At 57.1% G+C, this 25,161-nt stretch overlaps 2 protein-coding genes across 6 annotated transcripts; both read left to right on the top strand.

Annotated features, from left to right (window-relative positions):
- The first annotated feature begins 166 nt into the window (after positions 1-166).
- RABGGTA (Rab geranylgeranyltransferase subunit alpha) lies at positions 167-6,310 on the top strand. Of its 3 annotated transcripts, none has more exons than XM_045900608.3 (17): positions 167-316; positions 634-690; positions 863-973; positions 1,332-1,456; positions 1,643-1,830; positions 2,074-2,277; positions 2,590-2,673; positions 2,761-2,843; positions 2,933-3,034; positions 3,136-3,241; positions 3,337-3,388; positions 3,556-3,644; positions 3,788-3,876; positions 3,971-4,087; positions 4,946-5,059; positions 5,326-5,413; positions 6,162-6,310. In XM_045900608.3, exons 2-17 carry the CDS (start codon positions 688-690, stop codon positions 6,308-6,310), a joined length of 1,704 nt encoding a protein of 567 aa, XP_045756564.1. In that variant the 5' UTR covers positions 167-316; positions 634-687. The 3 variants fall into 3 exon arrangements, with proteins under 3 accessions (XP_045756564.1, XP_045756565.1, XP_064426951.1); XM_045900609.3 differs by lacking the exon at positions 167-316 and adding an exon at positions 339-359; XM_064570881.1 differs by lacking the exon at positions 167-316 and adding an exon at positions 388-409.
- On the top strand, positions 4,944-24,037 carry TGM1 (transglutaminase 1). 3 transcript variants are annotated; one of them, XM_045900606.3, is made up of 15 exons: positions 4,944-5,059; positions 9,637-9,942; positions 10,090-10,278; positions 11,268-11,516; positions 11,904-12,022; positions 12,134-12,241; positions 12,678-12,852; positions 13,236-13,374; positions 13,506-13,609; positions 16,188-16,276; positions 16,748-16,901; positions 17,010-17,291; positions 17,423-17,583; positions 17,967-18,103; positions 23,159-24,036. In XM_045900606.3, the coding sequence occupies exons 2-15, from the start codon at positions 9,639-9,641 to the stop codon at positions 23,385-23,387; spliced, it is 2,439 nt and encodes an 812-aa protein (XP_045756562.1). In that variant the 5' UTR covers positions 4,944-5,059; positions 9,637-9,638; the 3' UTR covers positions 23,388-24,036. The 3 variants fall into 3 exon arrangements, with proteins under 3 accessions (XP_045756562.1, XP_064426950.1, XP_064426949.1); XM_064570880.1 differs by lacking the exon at positions 4,944-5,059 and adding an exon at positions 6,431-6,563; XM_064570879.1 differs by lacking the exon at positions 4,944-5,059 and adding an exon at positions 6,736-6,874 and having other exon boundaries at positions 23,159-24,037.
- Positions 24,038-25,161: the final 1,124 nt, after the last annotated feature.

The following is a 25,161-nucleotide window of genomic DNA, read 5'->3' as shown; positions in this document are numbered from 1 at the left end:
GTTGAGTCCCCGGTTGTTGAAAAAACTGTAGTTTGAGCAGCTGATCGAAATTGCGGGCCCCACAGCTTTCACGAGCGCTACACCGTCGCGCATGCGCACTCATAGGCACCAGAGGGCTAATTATAGGGACTTGGCATTTCCAGAGAGGACCGGCGCACGCGCCTCCCGAGCCCGCCTACTCCCCCGCCGGTCCCTCCCCAGGCCTGCAGAGGGCGCTGCCCCTTGGCGAGCCGGGGCGTGGCGCCGCTCTAGCCTGCGCCTGGGCTCGGTGGCGGGCGCCGCAGCTTAGCGTGCCCCACGCCTCCCCTCAGCGCAGGTGGGTCCGCCCGCGGGGGGCGGGAGTGTCTGGGATCAGAGAGGTGGGCGGGTAGCGGTAGTCTCCAGGCGCGCAGTGGTCCCCATTGCTTAGGTGCCCCGGCTTGGTTCTGGCCCCGGAGGGTCGGGCTGTGGGCGGGGCGGCACGGGTACGAGTCCCAGTCTGGGTGGGCGCCTCCTCCAGGACAAGCGCCGCTTGTCCACGGAGCCTTTCACACGCCGGGGGTCTCCGCCAAAGCTCACGTGCGGCTTCGGGGGACTCGCTGGGGGCGGGGCTAGCGGGGGCGGGGCTCCCGTGATTGACACTTCTTTCCCCAGGTTTCTCGGGCTTCCACTGGACCCCTCCCCTGTCCTGAGCCCTGAGCCGGCACCATGGTGAGACCTTTGAGTCAAGCCCCTCACCTCCGCATGCCGATGGCCCGCGTGGCCTTACCTCCGTTGCCCTTTATAAACCTGGGGCTCCGCGGCGGGGGGGGGTTCGGTGGGTCTGCCCCTGCAAGGCAGCCTGCACCTTTCCAACCCCCCCCCCCCGCCCCCATCCCTGTAGCACGGGCGCCTGAAGGTGAAGACGTCGGAAGAGCAGGCGGAGGCCAAAAGGCTAGAGCGGGAGCAGAAGCTGAAGCTATACCAGTCCGCCACCCAGACTGTCTTCCAGAAGGTGGGCCTTCAGAGGGAGCCCCTTCTCCAAATGGCCTTCTTAGTATATCCCAGAGGCCAAGAGCTGGGCCTTAGAGTCAGACTGCCTGGATCCATATCTGGGTTCCGTCGCTTACAAGCTGTGTGACCTTGGGCAAGTTACTGAATCTCTTTAAATTTCAGTTTGCTCTTCTGTAAAATGGGCTTTACTGCATAAGGTTGTTGTGAACATTCAGTGAGAACGTAAACCCCTAAAGTGCTCTGTGTGGTACTTATCATGTAGCATGGGGTTTACAGAATATTCAGTAGTTCTATTTATGTTATTTAGCCTTGCAGTGGGAGAATGATATGATCTCTGACCCTGCTACCTATCTTCTAAGCGCCAGGCTGGTGAGCTGGATGAATCAGTGCTGGAACTGACAAGCCAGATTCTGGGAGCCAACCCCGACTTTGCCACCCTCTGGAACTGTCGACGCGAGGTGCTTCAGCAGCTGGAGGCCCAAAAGTGCGTAGGAGTTCAGGGTCCCAGGAAGATGGCACTGGTCCTGCCCTGCCTGGGTCCAGGGGTAGAGAAAGAATGGGGCAGCCAGGGGCATAGGCAGAGGGGAGCGGAGGGCTGGGTGTAAAAAGTCAGGGGTGAGCTGAGGTTGAGTGTTGGAGGGCCCTGAGTCCCATTTCCCTCTGAGTGCAGGTCCCCCGAGGAGTTGGCAGCCCTGGTGAAGACAGAACTGGGCTTCCTGGAGAGCTGCCTGCGGGTGAACCCCAAGTCCTATGGTACCTGGCACCACCGCTGCTGGCTGCTGGGCCGCCTACCAGAGCCCAACTGGGCCCGGGAGCTGGAGTTATGTGCCCGCTTCCTCGAGGTCGATGAGCGGAACTGTACGTGCCTGCCTGCTGACTGTGCCCCACACCCTGGTTCCTGGGGCCTCAGTAAGGCCCAGAGTTGGGAGGGATGGCCAGGACAGGCCCACTGAGCTGCTGGCCAAAGGGGTGATGGAAACAAACACATGCCCTGTAGAGCACACAGAGGTGTTTCTGAGGGCCGCCACGGGAACTCCAGGGGTGCCAGCCGTGGAGCGCCCCTTGCCCTACTTCTGACATGCGCTGTCGCTCCTCCCCTAGTTCACTGCTGGGACTACCGGCGCTTTGTGGCCGCACAGGCCCCTGTGCCCCCTGCAGAGGAGCTAGCCTTCACCGACAGCCTCATCACCCGAAACTTTTCCAACTACTCCTCCTGGCATTACCGCTCGTGTCTCTTGCCCCAGCTGCACCCCCAGCCAGACTCTGGACCACAGGGACGCCTCCCTGAAGATGTGCTCCTCAAAGGTCGGCAGGGTCAGAGGGTGCTGGGGAAGCCCACAGTGCTGCCTTCCCAGCCCTGTTACCTAAGCCTGTTCCTGAACCTGCTGCCTGGGCTCATTGAGCACCCACTTTGTGCCTGGCTTTGGGGGTGCCTAAGATTCAACACCTGGCTGCAGGGCACTCAAGTGTCCAGTGGGAAGGATGCAGCCATTGTGCAGGGCCACCAGATGAATGGGACTGAGGGCTGGCGGTACTCCAGGGTGAGGGTGGGATGCTGGGGTGGCCTGGGGCCCACCGGGGTCCTGGCCAAAGCCCGCGCCGCCTTGGCCTCTGCAGAGCTGGAGCTGGTACAGAACGCCTTCTTCACTGACCCCAACGATCAGAGCGCCTGGTTCTATCACCGCTGGCTCCTGGGACGAGGTGAGCAATGGGGAAAGAGGCTGGGCGTTTCGGCTTGGAGGGAATGGAAGAGGATTTAAGGAGACCTGAGATTGTGTCTCCCCCCAGCTGACCCCCAGGATGCCCTGCGCTGCCTGCACGTGAGCCGGGACGAGGCCTGTCTGACTGTCTCCTTCTCTCGGCCCGTCCTAGTGAGTTCTGCAGCTTTTGCCAGAGAGCATCACGAGTGTGGGCCTGGTGCCATTGGGGCTGACAGGTCTGTCTTTGTCCCCTGGGCCAGGTGGGGTCCGGGACAGAGACCTTGCTGCTCATAGTGGACAAGTCACCCCTGGCTGTGGAGTGGAGGACCCCGGATGGCAGGACCCGGCCCAGCCACGTCTGGGTATCCCAGGATCGGTGGGGCAGGGTGGGGGGCTGGGGCGGTCCTGGAGTGGGACAGAGAAGTGGTGAGGCTCAAGCGTTTCCTTAACCTGGTGCTCCCAGCTCTGTGACTTGCCTGCAGCCTCCCTCAATGACCAGTTGCCCCAGCATACATTTTGTGTCATTTGGACAGCAGGCGATGCCCAAAAGGAGTGTGTGCTTTTAAAAGGTGACACAGCCTCTCTCTCTACCCCTTGCGGCAGCACCTTCATCCTTGCCCTGCTCTCACAGTGGTCCCCTTCTACCACCCGTTCTTGTTCTCAGGCCGCCAGGAGGGCTGGTGCCGGGACTCAGCCACGGATGAGCAGCTCTTCAGGTGATGGCAGGGAAGCATACGGACCAGGAGAGGGGCTCGGGGCTCTGGGCACCAGGCAGCTGGGGCAGGAGGCTGGGGGCCTGGGCAGATGGTCTCAGACTGGGTACTGGGGACGACCAGCACCCCGAGGAGACATCAATCCCCTCTCCTGCCCTGTCCATCTTCAGGTGTGAGCTGTCGGTGGAGAAGTCCACGGTGCTCCAGTCTGAACTTGAATCCTGTAAGGAGCTGCAGGAGCTGGAGCCGGAGAATAAGTGTGAGGCCCCATTCCCTGAGATCCTGCTCTTCTGAGGAGGCCCTTTTCCAGGAGGGCCTCTCAGGGAGAGCAGGAAGGGTCTCAAGAGATGGGAGCAGAGGAGGCTCTAGGAGAGACAGTCCTTTTCCTCACCCTCTCCTCAGGGTGCCTGCTCACCATCATCCTGCTGATGCGGGCACTGGACCCCCTACTGTATGAGAAAGAGACGCTGCAGTATTTCCAGACCCTCAAGGCAAGCCAGGCCTGTGGAAGCAGGGAGGGGGGAGGCCCGGTGGGCAGCAGGAAGACAGCCGACAGGGCTTCCTTGCCATGCCCATCCCTGCCAGGCCGTGGACCCAATGCGGGCAGCGTACCTAGATGACCTGCGCAGCAAGTTCTTGCTGGAGAACAGCGTGCTCAAGATGGAGTATGCCGAGGTGCGCGTGCTGCACCTGGGTCACAAGGTACGGACTGCCATGGGCGCCTTCCTTGGGCCCTCCTTTCTTCCTCATGACCTGGCCAGTTTTTGTGTCCGCTCTGTGGGCTTGAGCTGAGGCACTCAGGCCTCACCGGGCCCCTGGCTTTGGCCTGAGTCTCAGGTGCCTCTCTGGACTTTCTTCCTAACCAAGATTGAATTCATCTTCCTTCCGGACTACTCCTCTTCCTGGCCTTGCTTTCTGTCACCTGCCCCCATCATTCGGGTTACCCAGTCTCAAACCCTGAGTCACCAGGTCCCCCTCATGTCATCCCTTCTTCAGGGCCAGTCATGTCTTCATTCTTCCCTCACAGTGAGCCCCCCCCCCCCCCCCCCCCCCCCCGCCTACTCTGACGCTTCTCTCCCTGGAGCAGGCCCCAGCACCTAAAGCCTGGGTAGTTTCCAGAGATGTCTGACAAACTTCCCAGGCTCTGTCTTCCCTCTTCGTAGTCTTTCCCAGTCCGTCTTCCCAACAGAACAGTTCCGTCACATCACTGCCGCCCACCTCCACTGTCTCTAGGCTGGTCCTGCAGACTCAGCAGGCCTGCTCCTGCCGGTGTCTGTGCTTTCCCCAGCGCCCGCTTCCACCCCCGTGCCTGCCCCCACTCCAGGCTGCCTCTGCCCCTCCACCCACCCGCCACCCCACCCCAGCACTCCCTATCTGTCCCTTGTCCTTGCCCTGGAGCGTGGACTGCTTGGGGTCGTAAGGTAAGCTTCTCACCTGCTCTATCCTGTGCTCAGCCAGGATCCCCAAGGGCCTGTGTGGGGCACAGAGGGTAAGTGCCTCAGGAGCCATGGCTGCGGACCCTCCCCTAAGTCTCACTGGGTATCTCATCCCCCTCCTCAGGATCTTACGGTACTCTGCCATCTGGAACAGCTGCTCTTGGTCACTCATCTGGACCTGTCACACAATCGTCTGCGAGCCCTGCCCCCTGCCCTGGCTGCCCTGCGCTGCCTTGAGGTAAAGCACTCCTCCATCACTGTCCCAGGTGGCCCTTTTCCCTTTCCTCCCCCTCAGAAGTCTGCCCACCCCACAAAGAGGTGTCCAGATCCTCCCAGTCCCTGCAGATGACCCCTTGCCATCTCTGCCTCCATCACCTGGCCTGACGCCAGCAGCTTTTCCCTGCACTGTAAGCTGATCACCCCGGGCTCCCTGCTTGCTTGCACCAGTCCCAGGCTGCCAGCTGCCTGCCCTGCTTTGACTTCCCTGCCCTCCCTGCTCCCCAGGTCCTGCAGGCCAATGATAATGTCATAGAGTCCCTGGACGGTGTCACCAGCCTGCCCCGGCTGCAGGAGCTCTCCCTGTGTAACAACCGTATCCTTCCTTCCAGGTGCCTTTCAGGCAGTGGGGGGGTAACGTGCCACACTGGGAAGGGACACACAGTAAGCTGGGAGAGGGGGCTCTGACAGCGTAGGCTAAGGAAGGAGGATAGCCTGGGGCCGTATGGGGCATTGGTGACTTGCACTGGTGGTTTTGCAGGGTGGAAGTGACTTCCTCAAGCCAGTTCATAGACCAGCAGCCTACAGATGTTCTTGGGTACCACATGGTATTTTAAAAATCAGAAAGTTTCGTATTAAAAAATCTAAAATTCTGGTTGTACTTAAAAATTGGAGGTTAGGGACCCCTGATAGAGTCAGACAGTCACAGGAGAGTGTGTGACTCTTAATCTCAGGGTTGTGAGTTCAAGCCCCACATTAGGTGTGGAGCCTGCTTAAAAAAAAAAAATTGGAAAAGTTAACAGCCTTTGGCCTGCATTTCCACTCATTAAGCCTTGGCCATTGCCGAGTCATGGATGCCTCTGTAGTCAGAGCTGGCTTTCTCCTTGGCTATAGTCCACCACAGCTGGTACCACATCCAGCCTGCCGCTTGGGCTTCTTGCCTGGCCCTGAGGACAGGTGTTTGCAGTCTGCAGCTTTACTCCAGGCCAGGGCCATGTGCAAGATGCCTAGCAGCCAGACCGCTGGGCCACAGTCCCTGTTGTGGAGGGAAGACCATGATGGCTACCCAGGAGCACATAGGTCTGGGGGAACCAGCCACGCTTTCCTTGACTCTCCTGCCCAAGGCCTCCGGCAGTCCACACTGCTCCAGCCTCTTGCCTCCTGCCCCAGGCTGGCCCTTCTCCACCTGCAGGGCAATCCCCTGTGCCAAGCAGTGGGCACCTCTGAGCACCTGGCTGAGCTGTTGCCTTCAGTTAACAGCATCCTCACCTAGGAGATCCTTCCCCACCCTTGCTCTTTAACTTATTGGGACTGAATAAACAATGGAGAGGCCCCCTCGGGCTGCTACGCTGCCCCCGCCCCCTCCGCCGCCGCCACCGCCACCGCCACCATAACCACTGCCACCACCATAACCACTGCTACCTGTTCTGGACAAGAAGGGGAGAGAGCGAGGCTGTGTCAGCTCCCTCGCGCTTTCATCTTTTGCTCAGTTCTGCTGTTTCTTACCGCCAGGAACCAAAGTCTCGGTACTGGGGCAGAATCTGCAAAATCTGAGTTCACCTTCTGGTTTGGGCTGGGCCGGGGATCAGGTTTGGGTTCAGGTTCTGTTTGGGGCTGGGCTGCAAAGCAGCTGGAAGTCTCCAACTAGAAGGACTCATAAAAGGTTCTCCCAGGACTCCTGCTCCTTCCAGATGCCCTCCGCGCCCTGGCTCATTCACCACAGCCAAGAAGGCTGTTCCCGGGAGGAACCAGGGTGTCCGAGCTCCACCCTCTGTAACAAAGAGCATCGGTCCTCATGAGTAGCATCCTGCGGTTGAAGAGCCCTTGACAATACCAGGTCTCAGCTGGCCCTCACAAGTGCTCAGGGATGAGCTGGTCAGGCCCACAGTACTGACAAGGAAGCTGCTCTTAGGGCGCGCCCACGTTTGCTGCGCTCTCACAGGGGAGCCACAGCTGTCTCTGCACCTTGGTCAGGGATTCCAGACTCATGTTCTTGCTTCCGTATTGATAGCGAGTGTTGGGCAGAGCCTGGCCTCCACTCCCGAAGTACTGAGCTGGGTGTCTACTCCCAGGGTGCCCCCCCACACACACACCCCTTGTCCTGACTTTAAAAGCCCTGAGGCACTTGAGCCTCCTGGGGGAAGGAGAGGGAGTGGCTCAGGGGCTAGAGCACTGAGTCAACCTGGCTAAGTGGGGGAAAGGGAAACAAAAGGGGAGAGTGTGACAAGGCATTACCCTGGCTCCCTGGGAATCTACTGGGGCCCACAAGTGCTTACACACTTCCGGGTGCTCAGGGCCCTGCCCACCTCCTTCCCCCACCCCCCCACCCCAGGTTCTTAGTGGCAGCCCTCAACAAAGCCCCTTGGCTGACTTGCCTGACACCTACCTGGAATTTTGATTTTTACTTATGTGTCCCCTGAGAGTGTTGGAGGTGGACACAACCCTCTGCCAGGTCTGGGGCTTGGAACCAGGCAGGCAAAGGTCAATGTGGGTGTGAAGGGCTCCCTGCCACGTCCTGGAGTCTCAGTCCCCACTCCCCAAGGCTCCACCCTGCCTGATGCATCACCAAACTTGGCCTTTCCTCAGGTTTGCTTCCTTGTGTCTTCTTGTCAATCCCGTTTTCACTGTCTTCTCTCTGATGGCCCGTGGGCAGAGTTAGGACAACAGCAGGATGGAAGGAAGAGACCCCGAAAAAAGGGCCCCAACGTTCCCAAAGAACTTTCAGGAGAGCTTCCCCAAAGATGCCTGACCTCCACTTCGCCTTAGGGTTCTCTCAGGGGCATCCCCGGTGTTTTTCCAGTCCCAGGGTGGAGTTGGGATGCACACACAGGGCAGGTGCCTGGAGCCGGTTGGTCAGGATTTCTGGGAAGAATTCCAGGCTGGAGAATCCTGGACTCCAGCTGACCAGCTACCCCTCTCAGTGAGAGAAGGGGGTACTCTGCAGTCTAGGGAGAGGGCCTCAGTTGCCCCCTGAGCTTCAGAGCCAGGGCCTAAGCCTTCACCAAGCCCCCAGGCTGGGGGAAGAAAACAAGAAGTTGCTCCTACCCTGACCCTGACCCTCACTCCCCGTCCCAACCCAATCTCTAACTTGTAGGGACACAGGAAGCTGGGGGCAGTTCATTCATGCCAGGGAGGCTTCCCCCAGCTGGAGGAAGAAGGAAGGATAGTTGGGTGGGGGGAAATCAGAGGATCTGGTAGAGCCGGCAGGTCAGGGGTTGGCTGGTGGAGCCAGTCTGAGGGCCTGGCTGCTGATGTCACCAGTCTGCAGGTTAGGATCCCAGGACCTCCCTGGGCAGGACCAGGCCCATGGGCCAGTTTCACGGGGCTGAGCCTGGCCAGGGCAGCACCGGAGCCTGGCAGTGGGGGGCCTGTGAGAGCAGAGGCAGGCCACCTGAGCTTGGGAACAGGGTCCCCTGCATAGGGGCATGGGTGGAAGGGGCACCCTGTCCCATTGCCCTCGGGGTTTCTCGCCCAGGAGAGGGGGCCCCTTCTGCACCAGTCTGGGAGGAATCAGCCTGGAGTGGGGTCCCTCAGTGGGGGCGGTCTCCCAAGGCCTTCCACTTTCACCTCAGCTTTGAGTCCTGACAGACCCTGGCCCCACCCTGCAGTTCCTCGAAAGGGGAAAGGGGACAGGGCCAGGTCTCATTTCCTGTCTCTACCTCCAGAGACAGCCCCCAGAGGCTGGGCCTCTGGGGTGGGGGGGGAATGGAGCAATCAGCCTTCCCCTTCTCCGCAGCTTGGCCCCGCCCTCCCCCCTCATAAACCACGTACCCACCCACCCCACACCTTGCACTCGCTCCATCCCAGCAGTCCTGACCTGTCCCAGCCCGGCTGCCGGACTCAGCACTGCTGTCGCTAACACTGCCGCCAGGTGAGGCTCCATCGGGGACTGCGGTGCTGAGCCCGGGTGACCCAGGTCGGGCCCCAGCAACGTCGGGCGCGGGCCAGCCTGAGCCTGCCAGCCCGGGGCCGGCTGCCCCGACGCAGAGGCTCCGTGCCTCTGGACCGCGGGCTCCCACACCTGCAGCGCCCTGCCACTCACAGCTCCATGTGGGTGTCTGACCCAATGTGGGGAATGCCAAGAACTCCAAGTCCTGCGTATCATCCGCCTGTCTTCTGCAAGGAGCCTCTGCTAAGGGACGGGGTGGGGGATCTCTGCTAAGAATGGGTCCTAGAGGCAGGCAGCTCATGGACCTCTAAACTGAGTAACTGGCAGGAGCAGGTCCCAAGGATGGTCTGTGTTCCGGGTCCTGAGGCTGTGACAAGTGTCCACTCCTTTCTGGGATGGGTTCTGGAGGACAGGTTTCTCAATGGGGCATCTGCTTTGGTGGATGTCACTGGGGGTAAAAGGGAGATTTCTCTGCAACGTGGGTAGTTTCTCTAGGTGAATCTGAGAGGAGTCTTTGGGGAGGGTCTTTGGGGGGGTCCCTTTGGGTTGTGTCTGGGGGGAGTCTCTGGGGCAAGGTCAGATCATCTCAGTCAGCTGGATGGGACTGAGTCAGTTCTCCAGATGGAGGGCTTCTGTGTGTGCTGGCGGGGGCGGTCTAAGTACAGGAGGTCTGAGTGGGTGATCAGAGCCTCCCTGCCTCTTCCACACAGGCATGATGGACGGTCCTCGGTCGGATGTGGGCCGCTGGGGCAGGAACCCCTGGCAGCCGCCCCCCACACCTTCTCCGGAGCCAGAGCCGGAGCCAGACAGAGGGTCTCGTCGAGGAGGCCGTTCCTTCTGGGCTCGCTGCTGTGCCTGCTGCTCCTGCCGAAATGGGACAGATAGTGACTGGGGCCCGGAGCCCCATGGAGACCGAGGCTCCAGGGGTCGAAGACCGGATTCCCGGGCCTCAGATTCCCGCCAGCCCAGCTCCCGGACTGGTGGTGTGAACGCAGCTGGAGATGGCACCATCCAAGGTGAGCCCTCCTGCCCACCTTATCTGCCAGCTGCAAGGCCTTAATGGGGCCTGAGACTCATCCTGACGTCTCTGGGGCCTGGGAGGCCTAGAATGGGGGCCTGGGCTTCCCATAGGGCTTTGCTGACCCAGAGCTGTGCCCTTGCAGAGGGCATGCTGGTGGTGACCGGTGTGGATCTGCTGAGTGCACGGTCAGACCAGAATCGCCGAGAGCACCACACAGATGAGTTTGAATACGACGAGCTGATTATACGCCGTGGACAGCCTTTCCACATGGTCCTCCACTTCTCTCGGCCCTATGAGTCCTCCGATCATGTCGCTCTGGAGCTGCTTATCGGTCAGGGGGGTCTGCAGTGGGAGGGCAAAAGTCCTAGAATGGTGGGCAGTGGTGCTGGCTACAGGGCCTCCCAGCTCTGGTATTAGGGTCAGAGGGACATCTTTAAGCTCCTCCCTTACCCGACTCCTCACCTCTGCCACGTAAGACAGGTGCAAGCATAGGAGGGTGTTTCAGGTCGGGTCTTGGTGTCCCATTTTCCTAAGATCACCCTCTTTGAGCCTCCAGAGGCATCTGTCTCAAAACACTCTCTTCAGGTGCTTGCTTCAGCTGCTTCTTCTCCGTGGCTGCCTCTGTGTGTCTTTCTTTCTGGGTCTGTTGTCCTTCCCCAGGGTGTGGCTGGCTCGCTCTCTCCTCTCTGTCCAACTCTATCTCTGTTTCTCTGTCCCCATGGCCCAGGGCAGGTGCCTCCCTCACCGCATTGCTTGGTGGCCGTTGACTGCCCAGGCTGGTGATTATGCTGCTGCCGGGGGCGGGCGACTCCTCATACCCTTTGATTAGAGCCTAGCCTTGCCCACCCCAGCCTCTAATTTCCCAGGTACCCCCACCACTGCCACCAGGGATGCTCTAGGCTCTGGAAGCTGCAGCCCCATGGAGTAGGCAGGGTTGGCCTTCGGGATCCGGGCTGCCCTTTCACATGGGTTCGGGGCATCTGGACCCAGCCAGGGCAGCTCTGCTCCTCCAGCCCAGGCACTGACACAGTCAGGCAGGCAGAGGGTGATGGTGGCCTGGTCTCTTCTACCCACCTCTGAGTTCAGTGTCAGGGGAACAGGTTTGGGATGTTGGACCGGGGCCCTGCCCTGGCATGCGGGCAAACATCGGGTGGGGACAGAGCTGTTCTCAGAGACTGTCACAGACTAAGGTGATGGCCCAACTCAGGGGCACACACACACGCTGGCTCATACGCATTCTGGGTGGGGCTGGGAGAAGTCCAAGGCTCCATCTGCCCTCAGATAGGTCTCACCAGCTAATTGCTGCTTCCCCTATTCCAGGAAACAACCCTGAGGTGGGGAAGGGCACCCACGTGATCATCCCAGTGGGCAAGGGGGGCAGTGGAGGCTGGAAAGCCCAGGTGACCAAGGCCAGCGGGCAGAATCTGAACCTCCAGGTCCACACCTCCCCCAACGCCATCATCGGCAAATTCCAATTCACCGTCCGCACACGCTGCGAGGCTGGCGAGTTCCAGTTGCCCTTTGACCCCCACAACGAGATCTACATCCTCTTCAATCCCTGGTGCCCAGGTGAGCCTGCTGGAGTCAGGAGCAGGGCGTGGACAGGAAGGAGGGCCGGTCAGAGCTTCTCTTCCTAGAATCCGAGGCTAGGTGCCTAGGTGCCTGGCTCTAGGAGAAGCCAGCCTCTTATTGTCCAGGTGAGGCGACCTAGGTTCAGCGTGGAAAGGTAACAGCCCAAGGACACGCAGCCTTGCTCCTGCTAGTGAACGGCCTTGGTTACAGCCACCTTCCTCCCACCATCTCTGTCATGCTCCCCCATCCTTCCCGGGAGAAATGCCGTCAGGCTCGCGGTGTCCCCACTCCTCTGTGGACAGTAGTCCTGCAGAAATGGCCCGGGGGGAGGGGGCACAGGGAGAGGGCTAGAGGGGACCAGGCATGTGTGTTTTGGGGACACAGAGGACCTCGTGTATGTGGACCATGAGGATTGGCGACAGGAGTATGTGCTTAATGAGTCCGGGAGAATTTACTATGGGACAGAAGCCCAGATTGGTGAGCGGACCTGGAACTATGGGCAGGTATGGCTGGCCAAGGGCCGCATGCGCTTGGGGGAGCAAGAGGCCGGTGGGGTGGAGTGAGGGAGCAGGTGCTGCTGGCCTAGGGGTCACCTCTGCCCTCCCTCCCTCCAGTTTGATCATGGGGTGCTGGATGCCTGCCTGTACATCCTGGACCGGCGGGGCATGCCGTATGGAGGCCGTGGGGACCCCGTCAGTGTCTCCCGGGTCATCTCTGCCATGGTGAGCACCCTCATGTCTCTCAGTGCTATTCTGTGTCTGCCTCCTGTCTCCCCTGTCCCCCGCTCCTGCCCTTTCTGATTCCTCCAGGAACTCAGCCCTATCCTGCCCTTGCAAAGGGTATTGTGGGAGGGGTCTCACTCCCTCTCTTTCCTCCTTGCCTGGCCCCACCCCACCCTTCCTGGCCTCAGTCCCAGCTCTTGTGGAATGTAGGGCCAAACCCAAAGCTTGGCACACCCAGGATTCACATTACTGTGTCAGATCCGGGAGGGGTGGGGGGGACTGATGTTTTTGGGAGGGGTGGGCAGGGCTCAGGCTGCTGGCTAGATCCTGAGGCATTTAGGGGAAAGGGGTGGGGGGCAGGGGCAGGGCTGGGGACCACATGGGAGGTCCTGAGCCTCTCCCTCCACTCCACCCCACTCCATCCTGTCCTGGGCAGGTGAACTCCTTGGATGACAATGGGGTCCTGACTGGAAACTGGTCTGGTGATTACTCTCGAGGCACCAACCCTTCAGCGTGGGTGGGCAGCGTGGAAATCCTACTCAGCTACCTACGCACTGGCTCTTCCGTCCCCTATGGCCAGTGCTGGGTCTTCGCCGGCGTGACCACCACAGGTAGTGGAGGGACGGGGGACAGGAGCAGCCTGGGCCCTGCGAGAAAGAGGGAGGGAAACCAGAGCCCCACCCAGCCATGGCTCTAGTGCAAGGACAGGTGGAGGGCTGGGTGGTAGGCTGGCCTTAATTATCATTAATTAGTGTTAACTACCTAGAGAGGCCTAGGGGAGAGGAGGGAGAAGGGCCAGGCAGCGCCAAGGTCAGGCAGGTGGCCTGGCTTCCCCTGACCCTCAACGCTCTCTGGCCCTAAGGCCTCCTGACCCCTGACCCAGCTTGGCAACCCCAGTGGCCCTTGTCCCCCTGCTGTTCCTCCCCTGATACCTCACCTGCCCCCTACCGCATCCCGGTCTGGGCTCTGAACCCTAACGCTGGCTCCTCCACAGTGCTGCGCTGCCTGGGCCTGGCTACCCGCACTGTCACCAACTTCAACTCAGCACACGACACAGACACATCCCTCACCATGGACATCTACTTTGATGAGAACATGAAGCCCCTGGAGCACCTGAACCATGATTCTGTTTGGTGAGGCTGGGGCCGGGGCTGGGCTGCGCATCCCTGCGAAGGGATGATGACCAAGACCTGGACGTCGAGGGGACACTGGGGAGGCCCTGAGCAGGCTGCTCAGACCCAGGCCTCCCTCCATGTCCATCCAGGAACTTCCATGTGTGGAACGACTGCTGGATGAAGAGGCCAGATCTGCCCTCAGGCTTCAGTGGGTGGCAGGTGGTGGACGCTACACCACAGGAGACCAGCAGCGGTGAGGCGGGGCCCTGCCTGGCTCCTGTGCCCCACCTTGGCCCCATCCCCATCTCCCAACCTGGGTAACAAACCCCGAGTGTCAGGGCCGGTTCGGGCCCTTTAACCCCCGTGTTTCTTCAAACGAGGTTACCAACAGAATCACCGCCCGGCCTTTAGTCAATTGTCACCTTTCTGCGTAACTATCTATTAGCGTCGATTTCCTTTGTTTATGATTTATTATGATTTTATGGTTTATATATTCAGGCTCAAAAGTCAAAAGATGGAAGAGAGTTCAGTGAGAGGTTTCCTTCCCTAACACACCCACTCTTCTCATTTGCCTTTTTACTCACACATCGTGGAGATAATTAATTGAAGGGCCCTTTTATTTATATATGTATTTAAAGTTAAAAAGGCCATTATAGTAAGTAGTACATGCCTGGAAGGGGGGAAAGTATAGAATTGAATAACTCAAAATGTGAAACTTCCCTAGTTCTCTTTCTGGACGTTTTTGTTTTGTTTTGAGTAAATGTCTAGGTCCCGCCCCAGACCTGACACATCAGACATCCCAGGGATAGATTGATGCTAAGAATCTGTATGTTTGAAAGTTTGAAAGTTCCTCTGGTGATGCTGAAGATCAGCTGGTCTGGGGACCACCGCAAGCCCTTATGGGACACATGGCAGTGGTGGCCCAGAGAGGTGGAGCGACTTTCTCTAGGGCCCAGGGCCAAGCCTCTCCCGTTCCTGACTCCCTCCCTTCACACATTCTCACCCACCAAGTTCCCCTCTTGCCTGTTCTGTTGCTCATTTTGAGTTGTATGTATGGTACAGAATAAAACCAGGGTTCAGATAGGTTCGAAGAAGAAAATAACCCCCCTAACCCAGCCCTCAGAGACCATTGCTGATATCATCTACTGATTTCCTTTTCCCCAGCACACACATTTCTGCCAAAATTGGACCTGCTGCACACTCTGTTCTCAAACAGCCCTCCCTTCCCACCTTAACATTCCGGCGCCAGGCAGCCAGGCCTGCCCCTCCTGCTGCCTTCTTCCTCACCTCTCCCTTCCTCACCCCAGGTCAGATGGCTCTTGCCTAGCCTACATTCCTCCTCTCTGGGCAAACCACTCCCTCTCAGTCATCCCTTCGAATGGTGCTCCCTGACTTGTGCAACCCAGTGATGCCTGCCATGCTGGAACAGCCTGGCCCAGGAGCCTGGGAGATCTGAGTTCCTGTCCCCACTCTGGGGAGTGGTGGGGTGCATAGCTCACAGGGTTCTGAGGCCAGCCAGACCCAGGCTTGATCCAGCTTAATGACTTCTTAGATAATGTCATCTTGGGCAAGTTGCTTGCACCTTTGCGCTTTGGTGTTGGCTGTAATTTGGGGATAATATATGCCAGATAGGGTTGTTGGGGGAATTAAATGAGGTCATTCATTAGAGAGATTAGCAGCATGCCTGGAACATAGCAGCTACTTCGTAAATATCCGCTCCTTCCGTTCACTTATCTGATTGTCTTGTCAGACCCTGACATCTGTTTGGCCTCCCTGGGCCTATTTTCCCATTTGGAAGAGGAAACCATAGTGCTAGTGTTTTCTAAGATTCTTTTCTTTGTTTCTTTGTTTCTTTGTTTGTTTGTTTGTTTGTTTGTTTCTTTCTTTCTTTATTTTTAAGATTTTATTTATTTATTTGAGAGAGAGAGAATGAGAGCATGAGAGGGAGGAAGGTCAGAGGGAGAAGCAGACTCCCCGCTGAGCAGGGAGCCCGATGCGGGACTCAATCCCGGGACCCCAGGATCATGACCTGAGCCGAAGGCAGTCGCTTAACCAACTGAGCCACCCAGGCGCCCCTGTTTCTTTATTTTTTAAGATTTTATTTATTTAAGAGAGAGAGAGAAGAGAAAGCATAAGCAGGGGGAGCAGCAGAGGGAGAGGGAGAAACAGATTCCATGCTGAGCAGGGAGCCCGATGTGGGGCTCCATCCCAGGACCCTGAGATCATGACCTGAGCCAAAGGCAGACGCTTAACCGACCGAGCCACCCAGGCGCCCCTCTAGGATTCTTTTCTGTTGGTTGGCCCTCACTTCCTATTTTGTGTCCTCTCTTGCCAAGCCTCTTCCTTGTCAGCCCATCTCCAGAAAACTCCTGAGCATGCTGAGAACAGACTCTATTTCCCACCAGCTCCCCTTCCACCTCCCCACAGAGAGGACACACTGCAGGCTATAGAGCTGAGGGTTTGTTCTGGATCTTTCTGGAAGGGTGGCTCTTTTCCCAGCCAGCAGGCAGAGCCACCATGGGCTCTGGGTTTGTCCTGATGCAGGACGGAAGTCCTGACCTCGGGGGGTCACAGATAGCCCAATCCAGCTTCGGCTAGTGGAGGAAGGTTGTGCCAGTGATTTGGTTATCAGGGCAGGCTTGTCCCACGTTTGGACCCACCCTGGTTGACTGAGGCCAAATGGAACTGAGCTCTTCTTTGTGTTCCTTCCATGGGTTGCCCCAGGTGGCGACTGACCCTGAGGCATTGGGCACTGGGCCTGGGTGGGTGGGCCTCTCCCCAGGATCAGAGGGTCCCCTCAGCCTCCTTTGACCTCTGTCCTGCTCCCCTAGGCATCTTCTGCTGTGGCCCCTGCTCTGTGGAGTCCATCAAGAATGGCCTGGTCTACATGAAGTATGACACGCCCTTCATTTTTGCCGAGGTGAGGGCTGTGCTCCAGGTGCCTTCTCGGGCAGTCTGGCAGGACGAGAGCACTGGAGTCAGGCCTGGGTTCTCTGGTCCTGACTTCCGCGCTGACTGACTAGCTGTGTGACCTTGGGCAAGTCATTCATCCTAGAGTCTAGGTTTCCTCCACTGTAAAAGGGGGATAATAATGGCTGCTGAGCTTCCTGTGCTCAGGATCAAAAGAAATAATGGGTATGAAACTGCTTTAGAAGTCGTAAAGTCAGCGAATAAGCACCCGAGATTACTGTGATTAGTGCCAAAATGTACTGCAAGGAGCTGCCCAGCTTCTCTGCTCTCGGCCTTCATCTGGCTCAGCTTGGAAAGTCTCCCAGTTTGGCTGTGCCAGGAAGTTCCCGACCTTTGGATCCAGCCGTCCCTGCAGCTGGGGGGCAGGCCTGCCCTCAGACCCTCAGGCTTGCTCGTTCCCCGCTCACACCCCCCCCAACAGGTCAACAGTGACAAAGTTTACTGGCAGCGACAGGACGATGGCAGCTTCAAGATCGTATACGTGGAAGAGAAGGCCATTGGCACGCTCATCATCACAAAGGCCATTGGATCCAACATGCGGGATGACGTCACCCACATCTATAAACACCCAGAAGGTACCATTCCTCCAACCTGGTTGGCTCTGGCCCACTCCCGGGGTTCCCGCTGAGCCCTTGCGCACTCCGGCGGCAGCCATAACCTCACCCCTGACCCTCAACCCCCAGGCTCAGACGCAGAGCGGAAGGCAGTGGAGACCGCAGCCGCACACGGTAGCAAACCCAACGTGTACTCCAGCCGCGACTTGGCGGAGGATGTGGCCGTGCAGGTGGAGGCCCAGGATGCGGTGATGGGGCAGGACCTGGCAGTCTGTGTGGTGCTGAGCAATCGCGGCGGCAGCCCCCGCACCGTGAAGCTGCACCTCTACCTCTCGGTCACCTTCTACACCGGGGTCATGGGGCCTGTCTTCAAGGAGAGCAAGAAGGAAGTGGTGCTAGCTCCAGGGGCCAGTAAGTGCTCCTTCCCCAGCCCTGCCCCACGGATGGCCAGGCACCCTGCAGCTGTGGGCCCAGAGACCCCCCCCTCCGGAGGCCATGTCTGGGTAAGCAGGCCCTGGCGACACCTTGCCTCTTCTCTGCAGCGGACCGCATGTCCATGCCTGTGGCCTACAAGGAATACCGGCCCCACCTCGTAGACCAGGGGTCCATGCTGCTCAACGTCTCAGGCCACGTCAAGGAGAGCGGGCAGGTGCTGGCCAAGCAGCATACCTTCCGTCTGCGCACCCCAGACCTTTCCCTCACAGTGAGTGCGGCTTGCTGGGCAGGAGGGATGAGCGGGGGCTGAGGGAAGTCGGAGGGCAAGGGGCAAGGGCATGAAACTGGGAGAGGGCTGGCCTGGCGAGCAGTTCCAGGAGAAGGGGGTCGGATACTGGCTTTGGGCTCTTGGGCCTCCATGTCCTCATCTGTAAAGTCAGATCTCATATTCCTGGTCCTGCAGAAGCTTCAGTTGGGGAGTGGGTTAGAGTTTCTTCTCTGGCTTTTGCGGAGCCCTGTTTCTCTCAAGGGTGGAAATGTGGGACTGGGGGAGATTTTGATGCAGAAGGAGTTTTCCCTCTGGTGGAATGTATGGTTCCACTGTATCTGGCCAGGGTCTCTGATGTGGAGGTGGGCTTCTTCTTCTCCTAGTTGTTGGGGGCAGCCGTGGTTGGCCAGGAGTGCGAAGTACAGATTGTCTTCAAGAACCCCCTGCCTGTCACCCTCACCAACGTCGTTTTCCGGCTTGAGGGCTCCGGGCTACAGAGACCCAAGATCCTTAATGTGGGGTGAGTCTGGCCTCTCCCCCGCCCCTGCCCTTTTGTGCCTCCCAGACTGCCCTGGGTGCCACACTGCTTCCTCTCTTGGTCAGTACAGTAGTCAGCCAGGACCCAATACAGCAGCCTAGAGCCAGCCAGCAATGCCTCCTGACTCGGTTCAGAGCCAGCAGCAGTTAAGAAGACCTGCCATGTGCCTAGTGCTGGGCTGGTCCATCCCGCCGTCTCACTAGGGAGCCAACACTTCACTTAGGAATCATTAGCAACTCATCATTAACACATGCCCAGCGCTCAGGAACCGACCGGGCACTTCAGGATCATTATCTCATTCGCAGACCACAAAAACCCTTCAAGGTACATTCGAGATCATCCTATGATTAAAAGCAAAGCTTTGGGATCCTGAAGACTTAGGTTCAAGTCCCAGCTCCTACACTCACTGGCTGTGTGCCGTGGAGCAGGTGACTTATCTCCTTTAAGCCTGTTTTCTCACCTGGAAAGTAGGGATGACAACCATCCCGGTTCCGAGGGTGGCTCAGGGAGCTAGGTGAGATATGCACGTGAAGCATTTAGTGTTGGCTTTGGCCCAACGTGAGCCTCTGTTGGTCGTTCTTATTTTTTTTTTTTTTTAGATTTTATTCATTAAGAGAGAGGGACACATTAGGAGAGGGAACGCAAGCAGGGGAAGTGGGAGAGGGAGAAGCAGGCTTCCCGCTGAGCAGGGAGCCCGATGTGGGGCTCGATCCCAGGACCTGATCATGACCTGAGCCAAAGGCAGATGTTTAATGACTGAGCCACCCAGGTGCCCCGATCGTCCTTATTTTGATTGTGGCCATCATCACCCCCACTTGACGATAGGGAAGCTGGCAGCCACTCCATAAGGGGCAGACTGAGCTCTTCCCACCTGGGCGCACCTGACACGCAGGCTCTCAAGCCTGCTGCTTTCTTTGTGTCATGAGGGCTGAGCTGCAGTTCTCAAGGTGAGGGCCCTGTGCTTCAGGCCCCTACCAGCCCCCTTGGCCCTCACCCCGGGCCAGGCGAGGCTCTGCACCCAGTGAGGGGACACTGAGTGCCTGTGTCCCCGGGCCTCTGCTGTCCTCTCTGACAGAGACACATGGGCTGCTGTCTTCCTCCCCGGAACAGCTCAGAGGGAAAGCAGAGAAGGCCAGAGGCTGACCTTTAAGATCAGACTTCTGGGGACAGGGGCAGGTGTTTTCCTCTTTTGACAAAGAGTGCCTGAGGGAAAGGGGTGGACCCCGTGGGGGAGCTGGGTGGGGGATGCAGGGGGTCCCTGCCCACCCTGTGCATCCCTTGCCCTGACACAGAGCAGGCTCTGCCAGCTGGTGGCTGCCACTTTTGCCAATAGGCCGAAGCTGAATAGTTGCTATCCTGATCTTTGCCCCAGCCTTGACCATGGATGATGTGATATGCCACAAAGGAGTGCTTTTCCCCATTTCACCCTATGTGGGTCTCTGTCACCTTAGAGAGGGAGCTTGGGGCTCCCAGGTAGCTCACCCTATAGGCATCTCTCACCTACAGATGATGGAGAGAGGTTCCCCAGAAGCTGGACTCCCCTCAGCACCTCCACCAGACCTTAGATTCTTGCCCCCGCCTAGAAGTAAAGAGGTGACCCCTGTGCTGAGCATAGGGAGATCCAGCCCCTATCTTTGGCTGTGGGGCTTGTATGAGCCTCCCCCCAGCCCTGCCTTTAAAGGCCCCAGTCTTCCCTCCAGTAAATGAGAGGGTTGGATGATGGTTTCTCAAGGCAGGTCCTCCTTGGACATTCTGTGGCTCCTTGCTACTTCAAGCCCAGTCTGCGGTCTACAGAGCAATTGAGAACTCCAAGTGGGAAGTCCCTGGCTTGGTGGTTCAGATATATTAGATTCTAAGATGGGTGTTACTTTGCTCTCATTGGCACATCAAAAGCTGTGGGATGGAAACCCCATTAAGCATAAGGTGTGCCACCCAGCGGGTTGACTGGCCACTTAATAAACATTCCAGACTTACTCCTCCAAATGGCTTGTTGTCACCACCAAACCAGTCACCAAGGGAGGCTGGAAGTCTGTTCCAAACCCTTCTGGGGAATTTCCTCCACAGCCTAAATCATAGTCTTTAGAATGTCCTTAGGGTGGCCTTCTGGGGCCGATTTGACTTTGGAGAAACAGCCCGAGGCCATTTAGAGCCAAGACTAATTAATAAGGCAGATGAACAAGATGGGTGGGGATGCCCTTTTCCATCAGGAATGACGCTTGGCTGTAAAGGAGGAACAGGGTGTCTGTGGGGGGCACGGGGTGGGGAGAGGGACAGCGAGAGGGACTAGACTGGGCACACTTGATGTGCTTGTGGTTTTCAGTGGCTCTGAAGAAAAATCTGAGAGGAGTTTTAAAAAATGTTTCAAGCCTTGGCAACACGGTTGAACAAGTACGTAATTGCAGGACCGTGCTCATTTGGATGTCTAAGTTCTGGTGTCCTTGTCAGAGAGTTGGTTTCATTCCCTGCACTGGGTTTCAGGCACATTCCAGTGGTAAGCAGCTGATGTGCTGCACTTGAACAGGCAGGCGTGGGTGTGGCAAGGTGGCAGCTGACACGAAGGCCGGGGCTGGGAGAGATCTTGACATTGCTAGCTGGAAGCTGGAAAGCAGCCACTCTTGGAAATAATGTTACAAATAAAGGCTATATTCTGAAATAGTACTAGTATGAATTAAGTAGAAGGTTTTTAAAAAAATATTTATTTATTTGACACAGAGAGAGAGGACAAGCAGGGGGAGAGGGAGAGGGAGAAGCAGGCTGCCCACTGGCTTGATCCCAGGACCCTGGGATCGTGACCTGAACCGAGGGCAGACGCTTAACCAGCTGAGCCACTGAGGCGCCCCTAGAGCTTTGAAGTCCTGTCTGAGCCTAAACAACTTGAAGCTTGTATCTATGGAAAAGTGGGCACAAGTTAAAAATACAAATTTGTAACTAGCCACAGTATAGCTTATCTGTTATGTTGTAGACTTAATGTCTAGTTATATATTTTGATTAGAAGTCTAGAAATTAGGTCCATAACTTAACAGGTAGACCGTATATATATGTCCCCACCTTCCACTTCTTCCCTCCTTCATGGAGCTTAGAGGCACCTACAAGACCATCTGATCCCACCCCCTCATTTTGCATTCACTCCCATTTTACAAACCAGAAGGTAAGAATCAGAGTTTAGTAACTTATCTTAAACCACACAGCTAACAGCGATAGAAGAAAGAGTACAAATTGGTCCAGGGAAGCCCTTTGGAATCAGGCTCCAAGCTAACTAAATGTTTAGTCCCAAGGAGAGCTCATCTTCGAAGTTGGGGTGTTGGCTCATTCCCTTGGAGGACTGAGTTGTCTGCACAGTCGGGCTCCAGAGGAAAGAAGATCCCCAGGGCAGGCTTGGGTTGACTAGGGGGCCAGAGGCAAGGGTTCAGGCAGAGGCAGGAGAGGACAGATGCTAAGAGGCACAAGCGAGGGGGATGGAGATGCGGTCGTGGTCAGTGTGTAAAGCGCACACACCGGCTGCTGCGGGAGCTCAGAGCAGGACGAGGCTCATTTCCCTGAGGGCAGGAGGTGCTCAAGGGAGCCCTCCCTGAGGGGGTGGTGTGAGCAGGGCCTGGAGCCAGCCCAGGAGCAGAGTGAGTTCAGGGACGGGAAGGAACTGGCTGTCAGGGCTGGTGGGCAGGAGGAATGGTGGGGGATGATGAGGCCATGCAGGCAGGGCTGAGTCAGAGGGAGCCTGTGTGTCAGGTTAGGGAGTCGCAGTCTCATCCCTAAGCCCCGAGGAAGCCCAGCCCTCGAAGGGTTCAGCTCACCTCCGAGAGACTAGAGAGTAGAGTGGAAAAATAAGATAGGACCTAGAGGCAAGGAGGCCAGTTAGAAGGCTGGTGAAACTGTGACTCCCAGAGGGATGGTCTGGGACTAAATTTCCAGATATCTGCGAGGAAGGGAGAAAATGAAGACGCTAGTATGTGTGTGCACATGAACACATGTATGTATGTCTCTCTCTCTCTCTCTCTCACACACACACACACACACACACGCAAAGTGTCACTTTAAAAAGATGCCAGTCGTCTGTTCTTGGGAAGAACTTTCCTTTTTCTCTGAGATAACATCCTTCCAATGTTTGGGGGTATTTAAAATGCTCCTTCCTGTTTGGAAAGATGATCATGGCAAAGGATAATTAATTTTCTTCCACTTTTTTTCTTGGCAAAACTGAAATTATTTGGCAATACTGTGTTGAGCCCCAAAGTCTCTTGGTTTGTTTGTTTTTTTAAAGATTTTATTTATTTGACAGAGAGAGACACAGCGAGAGTGGGAACACAAGCAGGAGGAGTAGGAGAGGGAGAAGCAGGCTTCTGGCCGAGCAGGAGGCCCAGTGCGGGGCTCGATCTCAGGACCCTGGGACCATGACCTGAGCCGAAGGCAGATGCTTAACATCTGCGCCACCCAGGCGCCCCATCTTGGGTTTTTTTTTTTAAAAGATTTTATTTATTTGAGAGAGAGAGAGAGCACGCACACAAGCAGGGGGAGGGGCAGAGAGGGAGAAGCTGACTCCCAGCTGAACAGGGAGCCGATGCAAGATGCAGGGCTTGATCCCAGGACCCTGGGAACATGACCTCAGCCAAAGACAGACCTTAACTGACTGAGCCACCCAGGCGCCCCCAAAGTCTTGTTTTGAAGTTTCCTCAGTCCAGGAAGTCCCAGGTGGGATAGGTATAGATGGTGTGGTTTGGGCAGGAGCACTGGTGCTGGAGAGGTGGGAGAGACAAGGCAGCCGTCTCTGTCCAGGTGTTTGTGGGAGTGGGGAGGGAGGACTCCCGGGACGACTGGAAGATTCCCAGCTCAGGCAGCTGGGAGGGTGGCGCTGACCTGACTATGCAGAGGCAAAGGCCCAGGAGGCCTTGGGGCTCAGGCTTCATCCTGGCCATGGGTATGGGGGTTCCAACTGAGCCCAGAAATGCCTGAAGCGCTCTGCCTCCTTCTCCTTCCTTCCTGGCTGCCCCATCAGTCCTTCCTCCTGACTCCACCCACGGCCCATGACCCTGTCTCTGCCCACAGGGACATTGGCGGCAACGAGACAGTGACACTGCACCAGAAGTTCGTGCCTGTGCGACCAGGCCCCCGCCAGCTCATCGCCAGCTTGGACAGCCCACAGCTCTCCCAGGTGCATGGTGTCATCCAGGTGGACGTGGCTCCAGCCCCTGGGGGCGGGGGCTTCGTCTCAGATGCTGGAGGCGACAGTCACTCAGGGGAGACCATCCCTATGGCATCTCGAGGTGGGGCTTAGCCCCTGGCCGGGAGCAATGGGACTGGAGTCAGATGAGCAAGGACATTGCCTCAAGTCAGGGGCCTACTGCAGAGCTGCTCCCCAGAGGCTCAGGTGGGGAGGCCAGGGCATCTGGGCAGGGAGCCAAGCTTCACTTGCACAGGGCAGCACAAATGCTAATAAACTGTTTTTTAATGAACTGTTTTTCATGAAACCATTCTGTACATTTGTCAGTTCGTGCCAGGCCAGGGAGTGTGGACTCACAGCCTGTCCCGGGGATGCATGTGGCGTTTCGGGTGCCCCTTGTTCTGAGAAGGCTGGCTGGGGGTCAGCAGCGGTGCCAGTTCAGCAGCTCTTGAGATAGGGCCTGCTTAGCGTCTGGAGAACCTTGAGCGTTTAACCCATCTTCCCCTGACCCCAGGGTACGTCTACTGACCAAAACCCTTCAGAAGCCCGCTGGAGTGGGGTTGGACTGCCTCCCTTCCCTGGCAGCTACAGTGGCGGAGAAGCATCTGAACTGCCTTTTGTAGGCGCATGTTTGAGGTAGAAATAGGCTGGAGTTCTCTCTGAGTGGCAAAAACCACTTTCCAGTATTTATCTATCTATCTATCTATCTATCTATCTATCTATCTATCTATCTATCTATCTATCTATTTATTTTTAAAGATTTTATTTATTTATTTAACAGAGAGAGATACAGCAAGAGAGGGAACACAAGCAGGGGGAGTGGGAGAGGGAGAAGCAGGCTCCCCGCAGAGCAGGGAGCCTGATGTGGGGCTCGATCCCAGGACCCTGGGATCATGACCTGAGCCGAAGGCAGATGCTTAACCCACTGAGCCACCCAGGCATCCTCCAGTATTTATTTTCAAATGCCCTCATCTAAGAATTTTTACTAAAGTAATACATGTTCAACGTGGAGAATTGAGAGAATACAGAAGATTGTAAAGAAGCAACTGAGAAACCTCAACCACAACCAGGTACTGAAAATAGCTATTAAGGTCGTGTTTCGTATGCTGTCCCCCTCCCCATGTAACTGGGGTGCACATTTTCCCACAGCATTAAATATTCTCCCCAAACATCGTGTTTACCCTGGACAGTAGTCTTGGCTTCCAGGCTATCGTCCTGGTCCTCCTGCAGCCCCCACTCAGCCTTGGGGTGTTGGAGTGACTCAGGCCCCCACCCAGGCGCTCCTCCAGCCAGCTACACTCTGCCTCGGTGAGCCCTGCCAGTGCCGTGGTTGTAAGGACTACTGGGCCCCCTTGAACTTCAAACTTGCTTATCTCCTGCTTTCTCAGCACGTCTACTGGATATCTCATAGACTTCCCACATAGTATGTGTCCAAGCTTGAACTGTGGACCTCCTGTAGCCAATCCTCCCATGGCCTCCCTTCTATCAGCAAATGGCAACTCCATCTTTCCAAGTTTCGTGGGCCCCAAATCTTGGAGTCATTCTTGGCTTCTTTCCTTCTCTCATGTCCCACATCCAGTCTGTCCGCGAATCTTGATGGTCTGTCTCCCATACAGAGCTGTCCAGCATCTGACTGCTCCTCATCCCCTCTTCCTTTCCCAGGCTCCAGAGCTGCCTTCAGCTCTCATCTGGATTGTTCCCCAGCCTCTTGATCATTTCCCCCACTTCCGCTCTTGCCCTCTGGTCCTCTGTTCTGCACACAGCAGCCGGGATGGCTGGGTAAATCTAATCCAGTCAGCCCTCTGCTCAAAACCTTCTATGGCCCGGCCCCTGCTTTTCCTTCTGGAGGAGTACTGCCCCCAGCTTGCAAGGCCAGCCCCACCCCGTT

Source organism: Mirounga angustirostris, unplaced genomic scaffold, assembly GCF_029215605.1.
Source record: "Mirounga angustirostris isolate CCGP_5_RB_7025 unplaced genomic scaffold, mMirAng1.0.hap1 SCAF_9, whole genome shotgun sequence".
In the NCBI taxonomy this organism is placed as follows: Eukaryota; Metazoa; Chordata; class Mammalia; order Carnivora; family Phocidae; genus Mirounga; species Mirounga angustirostris.
The sequence above is the reverse complement of the archived record's forward strand: the minus strand, read 5'-3'. Positions and strand labels throughout refer to the sequence as shown.